Source organism: Megalobrama amblycephala, linkage group LG15 (genome assembly GCF_018812025.1).
Source record: "Megalobrama amblycephala isolate DHTTF-2021 linkage group LG15, ASM1881202v1, whole genome shotgun sequence".
Taxonomy (NCBI): Eukaryota; Metazoa; Chordata; class Actinopteri; order Cypriniformes; family Xenocyprididae; genus Megalobrama; species Megalobrama amblycephala.
In genome coordinates, this window is record NC_063058.1 from 34,690,437 (window position 1) to 34,713,993 (window position 23,557).

The window sequence follows — 23,557 nt, forward strand, 5'->3', positions numbered from 1 at the left end:
TGAGTAATTAATGACATTATTTTCATTTTTGTGTGAACTAACCCTTTAAAGTGACTTATTTATCGGCAATTAGATCGGCACAATGTAGGCTTGCCTACATCTTAAATATTTTTATTACGATATTATTGTTATTTGACAATCATGCGGATTTTGCTTGCTGTATGTCAAGAGTAGGCTATTTAATTAGTAATTTATCTGCTCTCTGACCCTGTCACTCATAAGTAAGGCTATTTAGAAAGTGACATGTGTCAGTATAGGCTACATGAACTATGCTAATTCACGGCTTCACCTGTGCTCCTGACCAGGACCAATGTCGCGTGATCCCTCGTTTGTTTTAATCTCCCCGTGTGTTTTAGCGGCTGTACAGCAGATGGCAGCGGATTACAGTAACTCCATTAGCCTGGCACAGGAGCGGGCACTGCACTGACTGCAGAGACAGACATACTGCGGTGGTGCCCTAATATAAACAACAGTAACATGCTCGTCTCATGGTGGTATCTCTACCTGGGCGCGCAAAGCCTCTACAGACAAGGTAAGACTGACATGTGCGTGTGTCTCAATAAGAGTGGATGCAGAAATATAGTCTTGAATGACCTTGACTGGACACGAGAGGAGCGTCACGTGAGGAACAGAGTTTGTTTGAGTGTATATAGGACAGGACGTGTGTGTTTGTCCACATCTCTGGAGGAGTGTCCTGTAAGTGACCTTGATCTATACAGACCAGCAGCAGATAAACAGGAAGCAGGTTGCTGCATTACAGCAGATTTCTTGTGATGCTTGTGTGATTTACTGAAGAGCATCTGTACAGGTGAGGTCTTGCTGTGCCACATGCTGCTGGATTTCTGTGTCATCTGTGATGGTTTTAGTTATGAGATGAGGTTATAGGATTCTCCATTTCTGTCGCCTGAGGACAGTGTTTTGGGAATTGTTGCTTGGTGAAGTTTTTAATCATCAACATGGTTAGAGGTTGTTCGGGCAAAACTTAATCTGGGACTAACTTAACCAGCATGTTCTCTTGAGATTTGCTTGCTTCACCACAAATTAACCTCGTATTTTACTTCCAAATTCTTTAAAATGACTTCATTCGGTATGCAAAGTTTTTGGTTACACTTTATTTTAAGGTGTCCATGTTACAGTGTAATTATACTGTACTGAGTAATATTAATTAACTATATGTACTTACTTTAGGATTAGGATAAGGGTTTGGTTTAGGGTTATTTGCATGTAATTATGCATAATTTATAGTTATTACTACAGTAACTACTTACTACTTTTTTAAATTGTTTTTTCCAGAATAATAAGTTTTATATAGAGGAAGCATGTTAGTATCAATGAGATAATATTTTAATAATTCATTTTTAAATCTATGTTTCACTTTATTTTTAATTTGTAGTTAAAATATGCCTATATATATATATATATATATATATATATATATATATATATATATATGCATATTTTATATATATATTTTTTATTAGTGCTGTCAAATAGATTAATAATGATTGTTCGCATCTAACATAAAAGTTTGTAAATATATGTGTGTATATATATATATATATATATATATATATATATATATATATATACATACACATTTTCGATGAATATATATAATTTATATATTTTATATATTAATTAATAAGATAAAATATATGTACAGTATATTATATACATATATACATATAAATAACATATATTATAGTTGAAAATTAGTGCTGTCAAATCGATTAATCATGATTAATCGCATCTAACAAAAGTTTGTAAATGTGTGTATATATACATTTTTAATGAATATATATAATTTATAAATTTTATATATTAATAAATAATATATATTAATATATGTGCAGTATATTAAATAAATATATACATATAAATAACATAAAAGTTGCAAATTAGTGCCTTCAAATCGATTAATCATGATTAACTGCATCTAACAAAAGTTTGTAAATATATATGCAGACACACACACACAAATATATACGCAATACAGAACATTTATGTGAGATATATATATAAATTTATGTATATGTGTATATATATATATATATATATATATATATATATATATATATATATATATATATATATATAAAAATAAAATGTGTGCATGTTTTTGAAAATGTTTAAGTAACATGATAATTGTAATAACCCTGAGAGGTAGATCAATTAATCTTGTGAGAATTTACTGGGAAATATGAGTTTATATTGAGATATCTGACTTTTGATTCAGATCACAAATCTGAGCACAAACTATTGAGAAATAATTGAGATATTACGCAGATGTCGGCTGAATTTCTACGTTCTGATTTTATTCCTCTGCAGTGTTGAATATGGCATCAGTCCTGCAGAAGCTCATCACTCCTCTGTTCAGCGGGCCGGCTGAACCGCCGAGGAACAAAGTGACGGTGGTCGGCGTGGGACAGGTTGGCATGGCCTGTGCCGTCAGCATTCTGCTGCGGGTGAGACTGTAAAACGCTCACGCGGTCGTCATGAAGTCATTGATCGCGACAGGCTGTACTCGCCAACGTAATTCGGACTTTGTGACCAAAGCACAAACATATTCCTGGGCAAATACCTTGTTTGTTTATTGATTATACAAGAGGGAATGAACATTTTGCTCATGCTGATGATGTCAGTGAGTCAGTGGGTCACAATATCAGTCATTTTCCAGCAGATTTAGGCCGTGTTTGTCTGCGCTTGACTTTGATCCCTTTGTCCAATTAGACTAAAGGTGAAGAACCACGGCCAGCACAGACACAGACGAGTCTAACAGGCTGACAAATAACTAAACTAGGACAAAATAAAAGTTTGAGTTTGAAGACAAACTATAATGGCTGTTGATGTGACATTAATATACACCACGTTCCAAATTATTATGCAAGTGACATATCAGTAAGATTTCAGTAGAATAAACATTCAGATTTTTTTTTCTAAAAAAATGTTTGTTTGTTTATTTATCCATGTCTTTTTAGATAACTGGTATCAATCTCAGACAAAAATGTTGTGCAAAAGGCATGAAAACAACTAATATTGTACACAATATTAGTTGTTTTCGTGCCTTTTGCACAAGATTGCACCATTTCATGCTTTTCATCTTCAGAAAGATCTTTCTTCCTCCCCATATTGAATGAGAACTGTGACTTGCTTAATAATGTGGAACAACCTCTAAGTAGGGTTTCCATTAACCTGGCTAATAATTTTGTCTGAGATTGATACCAGTTATAAGACATGGATAAATAAACAAACAAACATTTTCTTAGAAAAACTAAAATCTGAATGTTTATTCTACTGAAATCTTACTGATATGTCACTTGCATAGTAATTTGGAATGCGGTGTATAAGCAAAATGCAATATATATATATATATATATATATATATATATGTATGTATGTATGTATAATTTATATAGTATCCGTTGGCGTCCTTATTATTCTTCTTCTGCTTTGGGAGTCTATGGCAGTCCCAACATTAACTACAGCAAATTTGGTGTCTCTAGATCAAACTCTCTAGCGCCACCACTTGTCCAAAATTTCACTCATGTTTACATTTTAACTTTTGAACCACAAGGGTTAGAAACAAACTTTTTTCCTCTGATTCCTTGGCTCAATACGATTGACGTAATTTCCATCAAGAAACTTTCCCTGCCAAATTTTCCCGCCAAAAAAGCTTTTTTGAACTCCTCCTAGACGATTGCTCCAATTTTTATGAAAATCAAACCAGATCATCTTCAGACTATGCTGGCAAAAAGTAATCAAAAGCTTTTTGATAAACACAACCATTCTCGAATAACACGTAAACAAAAATGCCAAATTGGACGCAACGCTATATCTCCGCAACGCTTTAGCGTATTCTGACCAAACTTGGTACATCATCACATATATGACCTGAGGCTACATGCTGTGTTTCGGCACAGCGCCACCTACTGGTCCGGAGCACAAAAAATAAATAAATAAAGACGTACCTCGGTGTTCCTCCTCGGCTAAATTCAATTCGACCATCAGTTTTCACACTTTTATGTGAAAAAAGCTTCAAAAATTAAATATTTATTGTGCACTTTAGTTAGATTAATTGAATAAAATGTGTTTTCACAAGTGTGCTGAAATCATTGATCTTGCGCTGCACTGACTGACAGCTTCTGTGATTACAAAGGGAGAGCGCGGTGCTCGCTTTCTGTGTCATTCATTCACAAGAAAAGTTATTGTTTTTCATGAGATTTTTTGAGTATTTCATACTTCACAAAATGTATTTTTAAACCTAGTTATTTTATAATGTTTAATATTTAGTCAAAAACGAAGTGAAAAAGGATTATGGCGGATAAATGCGCAAATAAATGCTACTCTGTCGCCACCTGCTGGTTAAAGTGGTAATTATTGTCTTTTTTTATTTTTAAATAAGTGTTTTCTATCAAATGTTGAATTTCCTACATTTTTATACGTTTGGTTTTACAATGGGGGCAATCTCAGAAGGATGAACAAATAATGTTTGAAGTGCTGGAAAATAATGCGCGTGCGTGTCTAATTACAGAGCGTTTTTAAACGCTCCCAATAGCTTTGTCTTTATTGCAATTAATAAAACTGGTTTATTGGCAAATTAGGTAAACGTGATAACTGCATTAAAATATGAATACAACATTAAAAAAGTCAACCATTGATGGTTTTGTGTCGATGTACAGCGAGTACAGAATGAACAGCTAACAGTTCACCGGAAATGCCCAAGCTGGTTTAACGACAACCAGGAAGTAACCGTGCATATAGCCCATTTTACCATATCGGCCATTTTGCATTTTGTAGCAAAATGTTTTTTTTGTTGTTTTTTTTACGCATTAGTGTATCATTATGAAACTCGATATGGGTCATCAGTACAATGCCCTGAAGGAGCCTGAGAAGTTTTGAGACGGCGCCACCTAGTGGTGAAATCAAATATTTATATGCTCATAACTTTTGATGTTTTTTTTTTTTTAATTTTATAGATTCCTGAATCTTTGCCGAGTCCAACGATGCCTAACACGCTAGGTTTCGCCTTATGGTTTGTGCAACGTTGTGATTTAGCGTTAAAACAACATTCACGGATATCTTCGAAACCGTTACTCCAATCGAGATGAAACCACCATAAGAAAATTTGGAAATGGGTGGTTGGCCATGTGTTATAGCCCAAATGACAAAATTTTGATAGTAAGTGGCAAAAAAATGCAATCAAAGTCATGAATGGGTCATTTTTTAATGCACTCATACATATACATGTCTATAACTCCTAAACGAAATGAGATAGTTTCACCAAATTTGACACATTTATGGGCACACTCTGAGGACACATAAAAAAGTGGTGGGATTGCGCCTGTTGGTGGTGCTATAACTGAACAAAATATTGCCACTAACTACAATAAAGTATGTGAAATAAAATGCTTTTTACTATATGCATTTTACTGATGATTGCTTGGCCCTTTAATATTTTCATTTTATTTTTACATTTTTGTGGGATTCATAAAGTCAGTAATGTCTAGGTGTAATTGTCCAGAGATTATTAAAGCAAAAATCATCTAAAAAAAACATTGATTATTATATCTATTTTTCATATTATTATATTTTCTATTATATTTTTATATTTCTATCTATCATTGTAAGCAGTATTTTAAAATATTATTTTAAAACGAAGTACGTACTTGTGCATAGCATGAGTATGTAATTTGGGATGCAAACTTGAGTCATTTTCTTTAATGTCTGTTGATTTTCTGGCGTCTGTAGGAGCTGGCGGACGAGCTGGCGCTGGTGGACGTGGTCGAGGACAAACTCAAGGGAGAGATGATGGACTTACAGCACGGGAGTCTCTTCCTAAAGACGCCCAAGATCGTCTCAGGAAAAGGTAGCACACTTCTTCTGTCCCCTCAGCACTTACTCGTGCTGAATCCTCACTATGATGCTGGTGGTTGCCTATGCTGTGCAGTCACTAAAGTTTTGTAGCATGTTACGATATGGTTGCTTGGGAAATTTGAGTGGTTTCTTTCAAAAGAGAGCTGAAAATGCTGCCTTCTGAAATGTTTTCTCCTTTAGATTACTCTGTGACGGCCAACTCTCGTATCGTGGTGGTAACGGCAGGCGTTCGTCAACAGGAGGGCGAGAGCAGACTGAATCTGGTGCAGAGAAACGTCAACATCTTCAAACACATCATCCCTCAGATCGTCAGATACAGTCCCAACTGCATCCTCATTGTAGTGTCCAACCCAGGTACACACACACACACTATCATACATCTCACACTTCATTTGCTTTTATAACACACAGTTTTTCTGCCCATACAGTGGACGTTTTGACCTATGTGACCTGGAAGCTGAGCGGCCTGCCGAAGCACCGCGTCATCGGCAGCGGAACCAACCTGGACTCGGCTCGCTTTCGTTACCTGATGGCCGAGAGGTTGGGCATCCACTCCAGCAGCTTCAATGGATGGATTCTGGGAGAACATGGAGACTCCAGCGGTGAGACAATCCAGACAAATATATAATTGTGTGTATATATTAGTAAAATAAATTATACAACTATTATATAAAATAAATGTATACAATATTTACATATGTTTAAATATATATAATATTTAAATATATATATTTTTAAATTTCATCATATATACAAATATTAGTAATTCGTATTATTAAAAATAGAAATAATGTAAATAATAATTAATCAAAATAATCAACTAAAATATCATAAATAATACAATTATTACAATAAATAATTAATATTTATTCATTTAAAAATATAATAATAATAATAAGTTATATATAATTAGTAATAAAATGTATTAAAATAAATATTAAAAAGAATAAAATTATTATTAAAATATTATAATCCGTATGCATTAAAATAAATAAAAATATTAAAATAATAATTATTATAATAAATAAACTAAAAATATAATGAATAATTAATTTATTAAACTATTATAATTAATATTTAATAATAATAAATTATATATACTTAATAATAAAATATATTAAAATAAATTATAAATAATACAATTATTAAAAGTACTAATATTAATTATTATTAAAATAAATATTTAAATATTATAAATAATAAACTATAAATATAATAAATACAATTATTATTAAAATAATTATAATGAGCATTTATTATTTTAAATGTATAATAATAATAATACATTATATATAATTAATAATAAAATATAAAAAATAAATAATATTTAAATAAGAGTATTATAAATAATAAACTATAAATACAGTAAATAACAAAATTATTATTAAAATAATTATAATTAATATGTATTATTTTAAATTTATAAATTATATATTATAATAATAAAGTATAAATAAATATTATAATAAATAATAATAATAATTTAATAAATAAAATATTATAAATAATAACATTATTATTAAGTCATAATAATAACATTATTAAGCCATATGCATTATTAAAATAATAATAAATTTAAAAAAATTGTCAAAATATAAATACAATTATATAAATTGTAAAATGTTATGTTTTTAAAATACATTCTATTTATTAACAACAAACATATAATATAATATAAAATAAAACCATAAATATTGCCATCAAATTTTGAAAATTTCATATTGTTCAAGCACTCATGCTCTCTCTGTGTTTGTATTGCAGTTCCTGTTTGGAGCGGCACTAATGTGGCAGGAGTCAGTCTGCAGAAACTCAATCCAGACATTGGCAAAGACACGGACAGAGAGAACTGGAAAGAAACGCACAAGAAGGTCGTGGACAGGTACGGCAATGAGTTCGTCTTTTTGTTCTTATTCCTCACTAAAGAATAGATCATCCAAAATGCATACTGCAAAAACGTGAATCAGTATGGAACAATATGAGACACTCGTCACATGACTTCACTACACTGGGTGATTGATTCAGTGTGGTGTCTAGTTATCATCTCACAAATAAATATAGTTTATAATTCAGTAATTCTGTTCACCGCAGTGCTTATGAGGTGATCCGACTGAAGGGTTACACTAACTGGGCCATCGGCTTGAGTGTGGCCGACCTGACCGAGAGCCTCATGAAGAACCTGAACCGAGTCCATCCCGTTTCCACCATGGTGAAGGTCAGGACAGTATTACTATTCATTAAACACCTTCACCTTATAGTGGGGCATGTTGTCACACTGACAGCAAAAATAATGAAACCCATTTCCAGGCCTGAATGAAGATGTTTGTTGCAGGGTATGTACGGGATCGGGACGAGGTCTTCCTGAGCCTGCCGTGCGTGTTGAACAGCGCTGGAGTGGGCAGCGTGGTCAACATGACTCTGACCAGCGACGAAGTCGCGCAGCTGAAGAAGAGCGCAGACATGCTGTGGCACATCCAGAGAGACCTTAAAGATCTGTGACGCGAACTCACAACCAAGAGCTTTCATTCACAGCGTCACATGTTTGATCACTGCTTGAGCGCTTCACTGGAGGATTTTTTTTTAAAATATCTAGTATTACATAATTAATCGTACTATCAAATGATTTAGGGGTCTGAATTTACATTTACATAACACATGACTGTCACATTAGCACTTTGTTTGAAAGTAGATCTTGGTGTCTGAAAGCTTACGGTGAATATTATACGCTACAAGTCAAAAAGTTTGGACACACTTGACTGAATTGATGTTTCTTATGATCCTAAAAACCTTTTAATCCAAACGTTTCTGATCAAATTAGCTTTGTAGACAAATATAAATTGTGCCAACATTTGAATTAATTTGCAAAACTAACAATTTTTTAATCAAAAAATGCATGGATTGTGAAGGAAAAGCATCATCAAGCTTTTAAAGGATTAGTTCACTTTCAAATTAAATTTTCCTGATAATTTACTCACCTCCATGTCATTCAAGATGTCCATGTCCTTCTCTCTTCAGTCGAAAAGAAATTAAGATTTTGATGAAAACATTCCAGGATTTTTCTCCATATAGTGGACTTCAATGGGCACCAAACAGTTGAAGGTCAAAATGTCAGTTTCAGTGCAGCTTCAAAACGTTCTACACGATCCCAGACGAGGAATAAGAGTCTTATCTAGAGAAACCATTGCTTATTTTCTAAAACATTTTTTTAAATTATATACGTTTTAACCATAAATGCTCATCTTGAACTAGCTCTCTTCTTCTTCTCTATTAGAATTCCAGCAGTGTAAACGCTGCTAAAGCCCCGGGTATACTTCAGCTGTCCGCGTTCGTGCACGCAGAAAGAAAAGTCCACTAGGTGGCAATACGCACAGTACTGAGCACAATGTGCAGTCGTCAAAGAAGAGTGTGTAAAGAACGATTCAAAAATAAGACGAGTAAACTCAAAAGCATGCCTTCTCCATCGTTTTTGACTCCTGTTCTCTTGGTGTATCTTCTGAACTATGTTGCAATGGTGCTGCACTATTTTTCTTCTCCGATCCTGCCTAACAAATGTCCGGTTGTCTGGTAGTAGAATAGGAAAAATTGCACTGCTCATGTGTCGAACTCTGTCATCCAAGCGCATCCTTGGTTTACTATACTTTGAAAGACACGCGGATGCGACTGCACGCGACGCGTCCGGGCGCGGAAAGTGAAGTATACCCGGGGCTTAAGTGTATTACTGCCCTCCACAGGTCAAAGTTTGAACTAATTGTTATATAGTTATATACTTGTTATATAGTTATATAATTGTTTAGTTATATACTTGCACTAGCATATTGTATATGACAATTTAGTTCAAACTTTGACCTGAGGAGGGCAGTAATACACTTAGCAGTTACTGCAATAAATAAATAAATAAATGCTCATGTGCAACCTGCGTGTACAAGTATGCCTGGTTACAAAAATCCACCGGTGTGCGTACAGTCAAAGTCCCTTTAAGACAAGTAATTTCACTCGGCGGCCATCTTAGAAACGCCTCTCGGGCATACAAGTGCAACTCCTATCTCTTTGAATTGGGAAACATCAAATTCTCCAAGGCTGTTTGCCAAGCTTTCGATTAAATTTCATATTTGAAATCACCAATGAAATCTTACAACGATTGTCTCATAAATTTGTTTCTAAACGCTCGAATCATGACAAAAAATTGTATTTTTCAGGCTGGATCAGTCCTAAATGCGCGTCTCTTGTGTCTCATTTCGGAGGCGCGCGTCTGACTGTTTCTATAGAAACCGAAGCTTCTAATGGCCGCTGCAGTGACGCGATGACTTTACCAATCGGCGATTGGCTCTTATTTAGAAGGCGGGACTTATATGGATGAATGGGACTTCTGTAATGGGACGTCTTTCTCCCATTCAAAACAATACGAGTGACGCGTCTTGTGTTATTCTATAGTCTTTGGTACAGTATAGAAAGACGGTTCACCTCCTCCATTAGTTATGGGAGAAACTGCAACGCGCAATATGGCGGAATAGCTACATCCCGCCTTCCAAGTAAAAGAGCTAATCGCTGATTGATAAAGTCATTGCATCACTGCAGCTGCCGTTAGAAGCTCCGGTTCCCATAGAAACCTGAGACTCGCTATTAGGACTGCACATGCGCATTGGCTAATCAAGGCTGAAAAATAAGCTTTTTAAACGCTATTTGAGCATAAGAAACAACATTAATAGGACAGTTCATGACTGATTTTGTTGCTGATTTGAAATATGTTATTGTGAGTTTGCCTAGCAGTTTTTGAGATTTCAGGATTTCCCCATTCAGATAGGACTTCAACTCCAATTTTAGACATGCACTTGCGAACTTCCCTAAGCACTTCCCCTCGGGGAATCACTGCTGCCATTTTGAAGAGCGTTCCACTTCATGAAGTGGATGAGGCTAGTTTATATTCAGACCCTCGTCCTCTTGAATTTTGACTGAGGGAGCGAGTCTACTCTGATGTACACTTCAAGCAGCTCTATATCCCACAATTCAACTTGATTGTGACATCACAGCAGATCGCGCTTAACTAAAGTGTATGATATATTGATTGTTTTGAGAATTAATCACATAATAGTGTATTGCAAATATGGCCGCCGAGTGAAGAGACTTGAGACGAGCTGGAATCCAAAGAAAAAACTCAAATATGAGTTTTCATTCGGGTCACATTTAATCACGAAATGTGAAGTCGTCATATAAGAAAATGTAGGTGTGTCCAAACTTTTGACTGACATTGTTGCACTTCCAAATGACTGTTAGTTAAGGGAACTACTCAAATGTACACACTAAATGTTGATATTGAAATGCAATGTGTAAGCCAAATGCTACAAATATATAAATTTTTTGTGTAATGTTTGCACTGAGCACTTATATAAGGCTGTAGATGTGATGTCAGGCAACAGATAGCTGGATCGTCAAGGATATAATCCATTTATTAAACAGGATCTTTGTCGGTAAAAATGTATATTAGTCTCACATTTCAAGTATGTACAAATACTTAAACAAGTCAGTCATGTAATATAACAGCATATCACGCAGGTTGCTGAATGTCCTCGTGTGCGCTATGAAACAGTCTCCGCTCCACTAGGTGGAGCTCATGTGGAAAAAGTCCAAATTAGCCTCAAGATTTTGACAATTAAAAAGAGCAAAACAAACCAAGTTGGCACATAAAAACATTTAAAAAAAAAAAAAAAAAAAACAGTAACGACTTTATTCAGAACCCAGCGATTCCTTCAGTGGATCTTCATCGTCCGCTCATCTAGTCGTCATTTGGGGTGCAGTGGTCCCTGTCCCTGGAGGGAGACGCGTGATGCAGCAACAATGACATCGCCTGACTTGGTTTGGTTATCAGTCCCAGAAAAAACACAAACTTCTTCACAGGTAAAATATCAAAAAATCTCATATGTGGTTCAGAGAGGTTGGCCAGCAAGACGCCGAGCCCGACGCACATTATGACAAATATAAATATGAGCCACTCATAGAAAACTAAAACAAAAAACTAAACCGTTGACCGTTATACCATGGTGTTGCTCTCACCGACTTTATCTACAAGCTGAAAGAGAAACAGAAAAACAGTCAAAACGAATCATTTGACAAGTATCTGTCACTTACGCAAGCACAAAACACCAAACTAGTGACAATAGTCAGCAAACTGTGGTTGACTTACTCCACTGATGCCAGGAAGGTTCAGTAAAGATCCCAGAATAGGCACCCGCCTAATGAAGCCAACCGCTACTGGGAAAAAGCCCCTGAAAACAGATGGAGATCCAATTAAAAACAAGTATTATATTCAGAAGAACTTCCCCTCCTTCTTGCTGTGAAATCTTTTCTCTGATGATGAGGGCGGGGCAACCTGTCACTCACATGAGATCCACCAATAGCAAACCACAACCATCCAGCCAATTCCCCACGGACAAAATCAAGCCCCGCCCTACATTTGTTCTTGTTTGTGAAGCGGTTTCACTCATGCTGCATCCTACTTCACCTACTTATACTACGCCCTAAAAATATGTACTCTTTTAGTAAAGAAAAAGAATAATATCTGAGTTACTTTGTTTTCACATTTACTAACTGATGGCGCTCATGTTGAGTGAAATCAGGAGTGCAGAGGCGATGTGTGTGAACATGACGGTTATTCTAGACTAAACGTGAGCATATATTTACTTCTCCAGCGTCCTATTCTTCTGTATTCCAGAATGGCAGCACAGCTGAAAGGTTTGTTTAAGCTGCGCCCTCTACTGTACAGGCGTGAATTTGCATTTCCTTCAGCATGAAGCTTATTCGTTTCACTTTTGATGTGAAAGGGCCTTTACATTTGCCAAAAAGAGAACTTTTTTGTTGTTATAAAAACAAACAAACAGCCCAGCCCAGGAGAGAGAAAGTAACGCAAAAGTAATGTAACGCATTACTTTCCATAAAAAGTAACTAGCACAATCAGTTACTTTTTTAAGCAGTAATGCAATATCGTAATGCATTACTTTTAAAACTAACGTTCCCCAACACTATCGCATCATAAAATTGCGTAATAAATTAGTGTTTGCAGTTCTGAGCCGAATCCTCCTCCAAAGCGCAATGGGTTGTGGGCAATATTAGCCGTTATAGTGTGCACGGATCCACACTTTGAAAATCTACCAGAAATAATAGACCATCCTGGGACTCTTTTCAACATACTATGCTTTGGGACGCACTTATTCTAATCTCACATACTATTTAGGATGGATAGTATATGCGTCTGATATGCGTCACAACCAGGTGTGTCGCACATGTCCTGAAAAGTGAAGCCAAAGCACTAATCGCCCCCTGGTGGCTGGCTGCAGTATAGAAATCAAAAAATCCAATTACGCTTTAATTATTTTTTTTCCGAAGATTGTCATTTTAGGTAGTTATCACGCTGACATTTGCTCAAATGTGTGTTTTTTCAGTAAGTTTGCTTTTAGTTAGTTATTTGATGCTATGGAAATGGAGTGTAACGTCATGATTGACAGCTATGTTTGTGATCGAGACCTTATTCAGAGATATTTCAGACTTTTTTTTTACATCCTGTGGTCACAATAGTGAATCAAAGACTATCGCAACTTCCATTTCATGCTGACATTAAATTTTTTATTAATTTTGAACGAAAAAAGTTACATAGTGTAGCTTTAAAATGAATAAAAATAAACCCCTTTATGGTCATGCAAAACCACCCGAAACAGGGTTTATTTATTAATAAAAAAGCAACAACAGCAACAAAAAAACTCACCGGAAGAGAAGGAAAAATCCATAGACCTCCAGGACGACACCTACAATCGGCCATCCGATGAGCACCACGAAAACACCTCCCAGAAAGAAACCAGTGGCTTTCATTTTATGCCGCTGGAAGAAGAACCTGAAAGTCCGTTCCAGTCCGATAACAAATGAGAGACCTGCAACAAACAAGATCTACAAACACACACAGACATTCATGTTCAGTTCAAGAAGGAGGGTTAAAGGATTAGTCCACTTTTAAATAAAATTTTCCTGATAATTTACTCACCCTGTCAGTCGAAAAGGTTTTTGATGAAAACATTCCAGGATTTTCTCCTTATAGTGGACTTCAATGGTCTCCAAACAGTTGAAGGTCAAAATTACAGTTTCAGTGCAGCTTCAAAGGGCTTTAAACGATACCAGACGAGGAATAAGGTCTTATCTAGTGAAACGATCGGTCATTTTGAAAAAAATACAACTGTATCTGATTTATAAACATGCTGCATGTCCTACCATAGATGCAAACTCAAACCGTTTGGGCTCCACTGAAGTCCACTATATGGAGAAAAATCCTGGAATGTTTTCATCAAAAACCTTCATTTCTTTTCGACTGAAAAAAAAAGACATGAACATATTGGAGGACATGGGGGTGAGTAAATTATCAGGAAAATTTTATTTAAAAGTGAACTAATCCTTTAATAACACAAATCTGAGCATTCACATCACATTTTACTGGAACTTTGTTTCCATGTTAAATCACACACTCACATTTCCTATGGCCAAAAGTGCTTTATCAAAGAACAGAATCATTCCGAAGAAGAGGAAAAACACGCCGAAACCCGTCAGCCCCATCCCGATCTCTGATCAAACACAAGAACAGACTTCATTAGTGCTGAATTACAAATCTACAGAGAGTTACTGCATGCAAATGAGTCATATTTGAGAGGTTGCAGAAATTAACATTAAGTATACAAGTACAACTTGCAATTGCATTAGACTTTTTCTTCTTTTTTTATGCTTTGGAAAAGATTTGAATACCATATACCATGGTATTTGCATGGCACTCCACATCACTTCAGAGAATGCCATGATAGATAGATAGATAGATAGATAGATAGATAGATAGATAGATAGATAGATAGATAGATAGATAGATAGATAGATAGATAGATAGATAGATAGGCAACAGTATAATATGGTTATACTATTGATAAATCTAATGATTACCATATTTATATACTACATTACCATAATGTCAGTGATGTTACCATGGTATCACAGCTCATGTCAGAGTTTTACCAGATTTGATTGTACAGTTAGAGGCCGGGCCGTGTATCCTCATTCATTCCCTTTCATCACTTCAAGAAGATTTTCAAGCTTTAAAGCCGCATTTTCAATATTTCTATCTAGATCAACATAACGCAGAGATACAGTAAATTTGACTTACTCTGTGAGTCCGTTAATGAAATCATGTTTGTGTTGTTTATCAGCAGGTTTACTGACTGATGAGTAAAACTGTTCTGTGTGTGATCGCCACGACACCGGAAACACGTAGAGATACTTTAAACGTCTGAAATGACGCAGATACGCTCTGCAAAAAAAGGTCAAAAACCGCTTATTATTATTATTATTATTTATTTATTTTATTTAAAAGGTGTTTCTACCTCTCGCGATTGTGCAACTCCCACGCAAATACTTGCAAAGATTTTAGTTTGAATGAACCCAATCGCTTCTGTCTGTGTTGCTGGGAAATGTAGTTTTCAGTAGCATTCAGATGCATTCTGGATAAGAGAAAAAAAACTACAAATCCCACAAGACGCAGTTTGAAGCAGGAAGGCATGTCTGTTTCTAGCTGGGAGACGTATTCATTGAAGTATCAATAGTTTGCGAGGACAGGAATATTTACACATTTATTATTCACAATGCTAACATCCGGATTATTGTAAAGCTGGAATAACAGTTTCGTTTTAGCCTTTAAAAATGAATACGTTGTTTGCGATTATTTTGGTGTTTGTTGGCTGCTGCAGTAATGTTGTGTTTCTGGAACTTTTGGTTAGGTGAGTTATATCTCTTACATTTATGATTATTTTCGTATTAGTGTGTATTTAAAGCATTTGAACTTCATATATGCTGTCAATTCTTACTTCTTTAAATCATATATTTTACAGGGATTTCCCAGGATGTGGAAATATTGTCACATTTGCCCAGTTTGCCTTCATTGCACTGGAGGGGTTCATCTTTGAGGCAAACTTTGGACGCAAAAAGCCACACATACCCCTCAGGTTAATCATTTATACAATTTTATATGCGCATTTTTTATTTTAACCATTTGTTTTGGCTTGTCAGACCAGATTAGTAAACAGTGGAAATTCAGTTATTATTATAGGTGAATGTTGAGATGATTTGACAGATTGACATTATGTTATATATGTTCATTCATTCATTCATTTTACAAACATGAAATGCATATTCATGCATTTTTACTGTTACAATCAGTTTTTGCTTGTTGAATGAGGCTTTATTGATTATTATATTGTTATAGGTGAGAGGTGAACACTTTGCTTTGTCACTGCTATAGGTGGTTTGTAAGTCACAGTTCAGAGAGCTTCAACAGATCATTATATATATATATATATATATATATATATATATATATATATATATATATGCACTACATCTAATATCTTTGATGTTACAATATATAATATAGCATACTGCATGTTTCACATACTTCAAAGGCAATATACAGTAGCTGCATGTCATTTCGGAGGCCGCATTTGAAGGCTGCATACTTCATCAAGGATGTCTTATTTAAGAAAAAGACACCGTAATAAAATTGACCGTTATTCCTTGTGAGGTGTAAAATACTGTATTTCTTTCTTACTTTGCAATCTAACGGTTAGACCACCTCTATGATGTATGCAGCCTTCAAATGCGCCCTCCGGAGGACGCAGCCTTTGAAATGAGACGCAGCTCCTATATAGTGTACTGCACAGTGTACGACATTAAACCTGGAGTTTCAATATTTTTGATGCCACGGGCCCCCAAATATGATCATCCTTATGAGAGGGACTCTATCTTAAATGATAAAAGGCATCTATCTTTTATAAACACCCAGTTTATAATTAATTAATTATTATAATTAGTAATATATACATATTATAATTAATTTATTAAATTCATATAATAAATCTAAAATAATTTTGTATTGTTACATTATTTATATCTATATATTTGTTATTTATTTTTATATTTATTTTATATTTTTAAACAAATCTTTTTTATTTATTGTATTAATCATTTTTTTTTAATTGTTTTAATTTAATTCATTTATTTACTTGGTTTATTTATTTATTTATACATTTTTTCACCTGACTTTTCCACGCAACCCCAGTTTGAAAACCCCTGCTAGTATTTCATTCCTAACATAGTCGTGCAGTTTTGAACCTCATCGAGATGACTTATGTTACACTCTTTGTGCTAAATCTAGAATCACAGACTGGAGAAGACACATCTTACGTTCAGTCGTTCTTAACTGGTTTTGCTTCAGGACAGATTTTGTACTGATCATCAAGTGGGCAGCAGTAAAATGACCTTGGTTAAACATTGTAATTTATACGTTCAATTCAGTATGAGGGCATGCAGATCTGTCCATGATGAAACTTGACAATTTCTTTCCCATGTAACAGATGAATTTACAGCAAAATATTGTATGGATGCTCTTATGGTTAGATGCATTACATTGTTTGCATTCAGCAATGTTTTTCCCTCCTGTCCATCAGAAACTCCAGCTAAACGTTTATGTCTTTCATGACCTTTGGTGTCCTTCTCCTTTGCAGTAACTATGTGATCATGGTGACGATGTTCTTTACCGTCAGCGTGATCAATAACTACGCCCTGAACTTTAACATCGCCATGCCGCTGCATATGATCTTCAGATCAGTGAGTGTCGATCATTTCATTCATTCATTGCTTTGAAAACTGTGCCTTAACTTCTCCTTTTCATTCACAGGGTTCTTTAATAGCAAACATGATTCTCGGTATTATCATCTTGAAGAAAAGGTATGCTGAATATCATGCACAAAATCATTACGTAAAGGTGTTATATTATGCTTTTTTATATTTTCTTACATCTTTCTTTAGTGTGTAATGTTGCCATTTTTGTGCATGAAAAACATTTGCAAAATCTCTATTGTGTTCTTGAGTTTTCTTCCGGGAGCAAACATGAACAAATCACAATATTCCTCATTTAAATAATTCCCGCCCAATGCAAATAAAGGGGCGGCCCAAAATAATTCCCGCCCTATGCAAATAAAGGGGAGGGGCCTGGTTGAGTTAGTAGTGTGTTGAAACTCGCCGTTATGGTAAGGGGCGGGACATTTCCCAAACACTAATCACAACACATTGCTTCAGCCGACCAATCAGAGCACATTGCTCTTTTCAGAAGGAGGGGCTTCATAGAGACAGGAACTAAACAGAGCGTTACTGACAGACTAGGAAGAGAGGAGCTGCAACAATGGAGAATATGAGGAAAATAATGAACATTTAAGCAGGAATTTTTGCATATTGTTCAGTCACATTGTTATTTTATTCCGACTGCAGATATTCGATGAGTAAATATCTCTCCATCGTGCTGGTGTCTGTGGGCATTTTCATCTGCACTATTATGTCGGCCAAACAAGTGGTGAGTTTGCAAAACCAGCCTGGATTAGTAGTTGTTTTGTATTAATAGGCACAACATACTTGCATTTCAGTGCTTTATTTCACATCTTATCTGCACCTAACACATCAGGTCTGATCCTTATGTAGAATGTTGAGAAAGGGGCGACGGAGGAAGATGGTGTTTATGCCTTCATGCATTGGCTTCTGGGTAATATTCTCTGCACATTCAATGTATAACTCACAATTCTGACTTTATAACTCACAATTCTGACTTTATAACTCGCAATTCTGACTTTATAACTCGCAATTCTGACTTTATAACTCGATTTTCCGACTTTATATCTCGCAATTCCAACTTTATAACTCGATTTTCCGACTTTATAACTCGCAATTCTGACTTTATAACTCACAATTCTGACTTTATATCTCGGAATTCCGACTTTATATCTCGGAATTCCGACTTTATATCTCGGAATTCCGACTTTATAACTCGCAATTCTGACTTTATAACTCGATTTTCCCGACTTTATATCTTGCAATTCCGACTTTATAACTCGATTTTCCGACTTTATAACTCGCAATTCTGACTTTATATCTCACATTTCTGACTTTATAACTCGCAATTCTGACTTTATATCTCGCATTTCTGACTTTATAACTCGCAATTCTGACTTTATATCTCGCAATTCCGACTTTATATCTCGCAATTCCGACTTTATATCTTGCAATTCGGACTTTATAACTCGCAATTCTGACTTTATATCTCGCATTTCTGACTTTATAACTCGCAATTCTCCGACTTTATATCAATTCGCTTTATAACTCGATTCCGACTTTATATCTCGCAATTCCGACTTTATATCTTGCAATTCGGACTTTATAACTCGCAATTCCGACTTTATATCTCGGAATTCCGACTTTATAACTCGCATTTCCGACTTTATAACTCGCAATTCTGACTTTATATCTCAGAATTCCGACTTTATAACTCGCAATTCTGACTTTATAACTCGCAATTCCGACTTTATAACTCGATTTTCCGACTTTATAACTCGCAATTCTGACTTTATATCTCACATTTCTGACTTTATATCTCGCAATTCCGACTTTATATCTCGCAATTCCGACTTTATATCTTGCGATTCCGACTTTATAACTCACAATTCTGACTTTATATCTCGCAATTCCAACTTTATAACTCTCATTTCCGACTTTATAACTCGATTTTCCGACTTTATATCTCACAATTCCGACTTTATATCTTGCAATTCTGACTTTATATCTCGCAATTCCGACTTTATAACTTGCATTTCCGACTTTATAACTCGCATTTAACTCGCATTTACGACTTTATAACTCGCAATTCTGACTTTATTACTCACAATTGTATGTTTATATCTCGCAATTCTGAGGAAAAAAAGTCAGAATTGAGAGATAAAAAGTTGCAATTACCTTTTTTATTTTTTTATTTCATGGCGGAAACAAGCTTCCATAGTTTTCAACATTGATAATAATCATAAATGTTTCTTGAGCAGCAAATCATCATATTGTAATGATTTCTGAAGGATCATGTGACACTGAAGACTGGAGTAATGATGATGAAAGTTCAGCTTTGATCACAGGAATAAATTACAGTTTAACATATTTTCACAGAGAAAACAGTTATTTTAAATTGTAATAATGTTTCACAATATTGCTGATTTTGCTGTATTTTAATCAAATAAATGCAGACCAGAAGAGACTTCTTTCAAAAACATTAAAAGTCTTACCAACCCCAAACTTTTGTACAGTAGTGCACATACTGCATACTGCTAAAATTGTGTCTTAGTATGCTATTCTGAACCTGCCCTAAGAAATTTGTTGAGTATATGTGAAAAGTTAAATCATTCTGAACTTTATTTCTCATTTTGGAGTACCCATGTAAGCAAGATATTTGATTAAATTAGTGCTGTTGTGATTCAGGTATTGCCATGCTGACGTTCGCCTTGCTGATGTCTGCGAGAATGGGCATTTTCCAAGAAACTCTGTACAAGGAGTATGGAAAACACTCAAAGGAGGCTCTGTTCTACAATGTGAGTCAGTGACTGTGCATATGATGCATGCAACATGTTGTCATATATGAGTTTGTGGGATTAAGTGGAATTTCTCTGCCTTTTTTTTCAGCACTGTCTGCCATTACCAGGGTTCCTCCTGCTGTCAACGGACATCTACAAACACGCCGTGCTCTTCAGCCAGAGCTGTGAGTCTGATTCTGGAGGGGAACTTTTGTAATGTTAAAACTGTCTTTACTGTCATTTTTGATCAATTTAATGCATCCTTGATGAATAACAGTATTGATTTTTTTTTTTTTTTTTTTTTTTTTACTTTTGAACGATAGTGTATATAAGCCTTTAAAAAGTTTGACTTTCTCTGCCTTTTTGGTTTGAATTAACAAACCGATGACTTTCTCTCAAAGCTCCAATGGAAATCCCTGTGATTGGTCAGTCTATGCCAGTCATGTGGTTTTACCTGCTGATGAACGTCATCACCCAGTATCCTTTCATATTTGTTATTTTAAAGGTGCCCTAGAATCAAAAATTGAATTTACCTTGGCATAGTTGAATAACAAGAGTTCAGTACATGGAAATGACATACAGTGAGTCTCAAACTCCATTGTTTCCTCCTTCTTATGTAAATCTCATTTGTTTAAAAGACCTCCGAAGAACAGGCGAATCTCAACATAACACCGACTGTTACGTAACAGTCGGGATCATTAATATGTACGCCCCCAATATTTGCATATGCCAGCTCATGTTCAAGGCATTAGACAAGGGCAGCCAGTATTAACGTCTGGATCTGTGCACAGCTGAATCATCAGACTAGGTAAGCAAGCAAGAACAATAGCGAAAAATGGCAGATGGAGCAATAATAACTGACATGATCCATGATAACATGATATTTTCTAGTGATATTTGTAAATGGTCTTTTTAAATGTTTCGTTAGCATGTTGCTAATGTACTGTTAAATGTGGTTAAAGTTACCATCGTTTCTTACTGTATTCACGGAGACAAGAGCCGTTGCTATTTTCATTTTTAAACACTTGCAGTCTGTATAATTCATAAACACAACTTCATTCTTTATAAATCTCTCCAACAGTGTGTAATGTTAGCTTTAGCCATGGAGCACTATCAAACTCATTCAGAATCAAATTTAAACATCCAAATAAATACTATACTCACATGATCCGAAGCATGCATGCAGTATGCATGAAGAACATCTTGTAAAGATCCATTTGAGGGTTATATTAGCTGTGTGAACTTTGTAAATGCACTGTATTATAGTCAAGAGCTCGAGGGGGCAGGGAGCGAGAGATTTAAAGGGGACGCACACGCTGAACCGGTGCATAGTTAATGATGCCCCAAAATAGGCAGTTAAAAAAATTAATAAAAAAAAATCTATGGGGTATTTTGAGCTGAAACTTCACAGACACATTCAGGGGACACCTTAGACTTATATTACATCTTGTGAAAACTGGTTCTAGGGCACCTTTTAAAGGGTTAGTTCACCCAAAAATGAAAATTCTATTATTTATTACTCACCCTCATGTCGTTCCACACCTGTAAGACCTTCAGAACACAAATTAAAATATTTTTAATGAAATCTGAGCGATTTATGTCCCTCCATTGACAGTCTACACAACTACCACTTTCAATCCTTAGAAAGGTAGTAAAAACATCATTAAAGTAATCCATGTGACTCCAGTGGTTTAACCTCAATTTTAGGAAGCGATGCAAGTGCTTTGTTTGTGCAAAAAAACATAATTTACCACTTTAAGTACAAAATATCAATCTCCAACAGGCATTCACATAAAAACATTCGCATGGAGTACTTTAGTGATGTCTTTACTACCTTTCTGGGGCTTGAAAGTGGTAGTTGCGTAGACTGTCAATGGAGGGACATAAATCGCTCATATTTCATTAAAAAGATCTTCATTTGTGTTTCAAAGATAAACGAAAGTCTTACGGGTTTGGAACGACATGAGTAATTAATGACAGAATCTTCATTTTCATTTTTGTGTGAACTAACCCTTTAACATTTTGTTTATGGGCTTTTATTGCCTGTATTGGACAGGACTGTAGAATCCAAATTGCATGCCAACTTGTCAAGAAATCTGTCTAGAGTCAGTTTTATGTCGTGTACTTCATCCTTAGCCAGGTTTCCCAGATACGTGTGTATCCGTGGCGTCTTTATTCTGACCACAGAGTGCGCGTCGCTCACGGTCACACTGGTGGTGACGCTGCGCAAATTTCTGAGCCTCATTATTTCCATCCTGTACTTCCGTAATCCCTTCACAGCCTGGCATTGGGTGGGAACGGCCGTGGTGTTCCTGGGAACGCTGCTCTACACGGAAGTATGGTCCAGCGTTCGTGCGGCAGTGAAAGGAGAGAAAGCCGACAAGAAGGCCGAGTAAACTGTACAGGAATTGTAATACCTCTGTAATTCTTTGCAAGTATGTTTTGTTGGTCAATTTTCATTGGTTTACTGTGAATGGATGAAGTATGTTTGGGCCAATTTTATGAGCTGTTTTTGAGCCAGATGTGTGTAGAGCATTTGTCTATAAGCTTGCACAATCCATGACCTGTTTTTGCAGAAAAAGACACACTCCTTTTGCTCCTGCCACCATATTTACTTAAGGAAAATCACATAGATCTACTTCATCGCACATTGTGACTGACATAATGGTCAATTCTGGTCAATTCAGGACTTGCAGCTAACTTAGTATGTATTAATGTTCACAACAAGTTAGTGATATTTATTTATTTTCCAATTTTTAATCACAGCCAGTATTGGTAAGTCAGTAAATATGTCGGCCCACTTACATGTGTGAAATAAGAAAATAAATACAACTACAAAAGGTAATGCAAAACTTTTATGTAATAATTTTAAGTTGTAGTCATAATAATAATAATAAGTAATAGTCATTTCAGTTTTGATATTTTGTAGTCGCCTTACAGATGAGTATCAGGGTGAGCTAAAGCAATACTGTAGAAAACAAAACTGCCAGAACTGTAGGTGTTATGTTCATGAGGCTACGATTTGTGATTATGCATGGATTTGTGTAAGAAACGTTTTTTTTATCAGCTAACTAAGAGACCTCATAAACTAAAGGAAATTTTTGTCTTTTGTGGTTTTGTTCATCTCGTGTGTTCTTGATGTCCTGTTTAGTCTTTATTGGCTATAAAAGCAAGGTTTTCATGGGGGTACTGTATTGTTTGTTGCTCATGTTGATCTCATGAACTCACACAGT

General features: G+C 35.3%; 3 protein-coding genes across 4 annotated transcripts; 2 read left to right on the forward strand and 1 right to left on the reverse strand.

Annotated features, from left to right (window-relative positions):
* The first annotated feature begins 462 nt into the window (after positions 1-462).
* On the forward strand, positions 463-8,845 carry ldhbb (lactate dehydrogenase Bb). The gene is given in 9 exon segments (XM_048157710.1): positions 463-532; positions 2,329-2,465; positions 5,749-5,866; positions 6,055-6,228; positions 6,303-6,476; positions 7,636-7,753; positions 7,963-8,086; positions 8,204-8,213; positions 8,216-8,845. Coding segments are annotated over 9 exon segments (1,065 nt in total). The 5' UTR covers positions 463-477; the 3' UTR covers positions 8,371-8,845.
* Positions 8,846-11,297: 2,452 nt separating this feature from the next.
* Positions 11,298-15,349, reverse strand: golt1bb (golgi transport 1Bb). Of its 2 annotated transcripts, XM_048157713.1 has the most exons (6): positions 15,273-15,349; positions 15,056-15,199; positions 14,377-14,468; positions 13,625-13,803; positions 12,050-12,131; positions 11,298-11,935 (listed from the first exon to the last, which is right to left on the reverse strand). In XM_048157713.1, the coding sequence occupies exons 2-6, from the start codon at positions 15,078-15,080 to the stop codon at positions 11,897-11,899; spliced, it is 417 nt and encodes a 138-aa protein (XP_048013670.1). In that variant the 5' UTR covers positions 15,081-15,199; positions 15,273-15,349; the 3' UTR covers positions 11,298-11,896. The 2 variants fall into 2 exon arrangements, with proteins under 2 accessions (XP_048013670.1, XP_048013671.1); XM_048157714.1 differs by lacking the exons at positions 15,056-15,199; positions 15,273-15,349 and adding an exon at positions 14,857-15,009.
* Positions 15,350-15,434: 85 nt separating this feature from the next.
* Positions 15,435-23,426, forward strand: slc35b4 (solute carrier family 35 member B4). The gene is made up of 10 exons (XM_048157712.1): positions 15,435-15,665; positions 15,777-15,890; positions 17,448-17,550; positions 17,621-17,670; positions 18,211-18,292; positions 18,418-18,478; positions 20,233-20,342; positions 20,434-20,509; positions 20,726-20,801; positions 22,474-23,426. The coding sequence occupies exons 1-10, from the start codon at positions 15,589-15,591 to the stop codon at positions 22,718-22,720; spliced, it is 996 nt and encodes a 331-aa protein (XP_048013669.1). The 5' UTR covers positions 15,435-15,588; the 3' UTR covers positions 22,721-23,426.
* Positions 23,427-23,557: the final 131 nt, after the last annotated feature.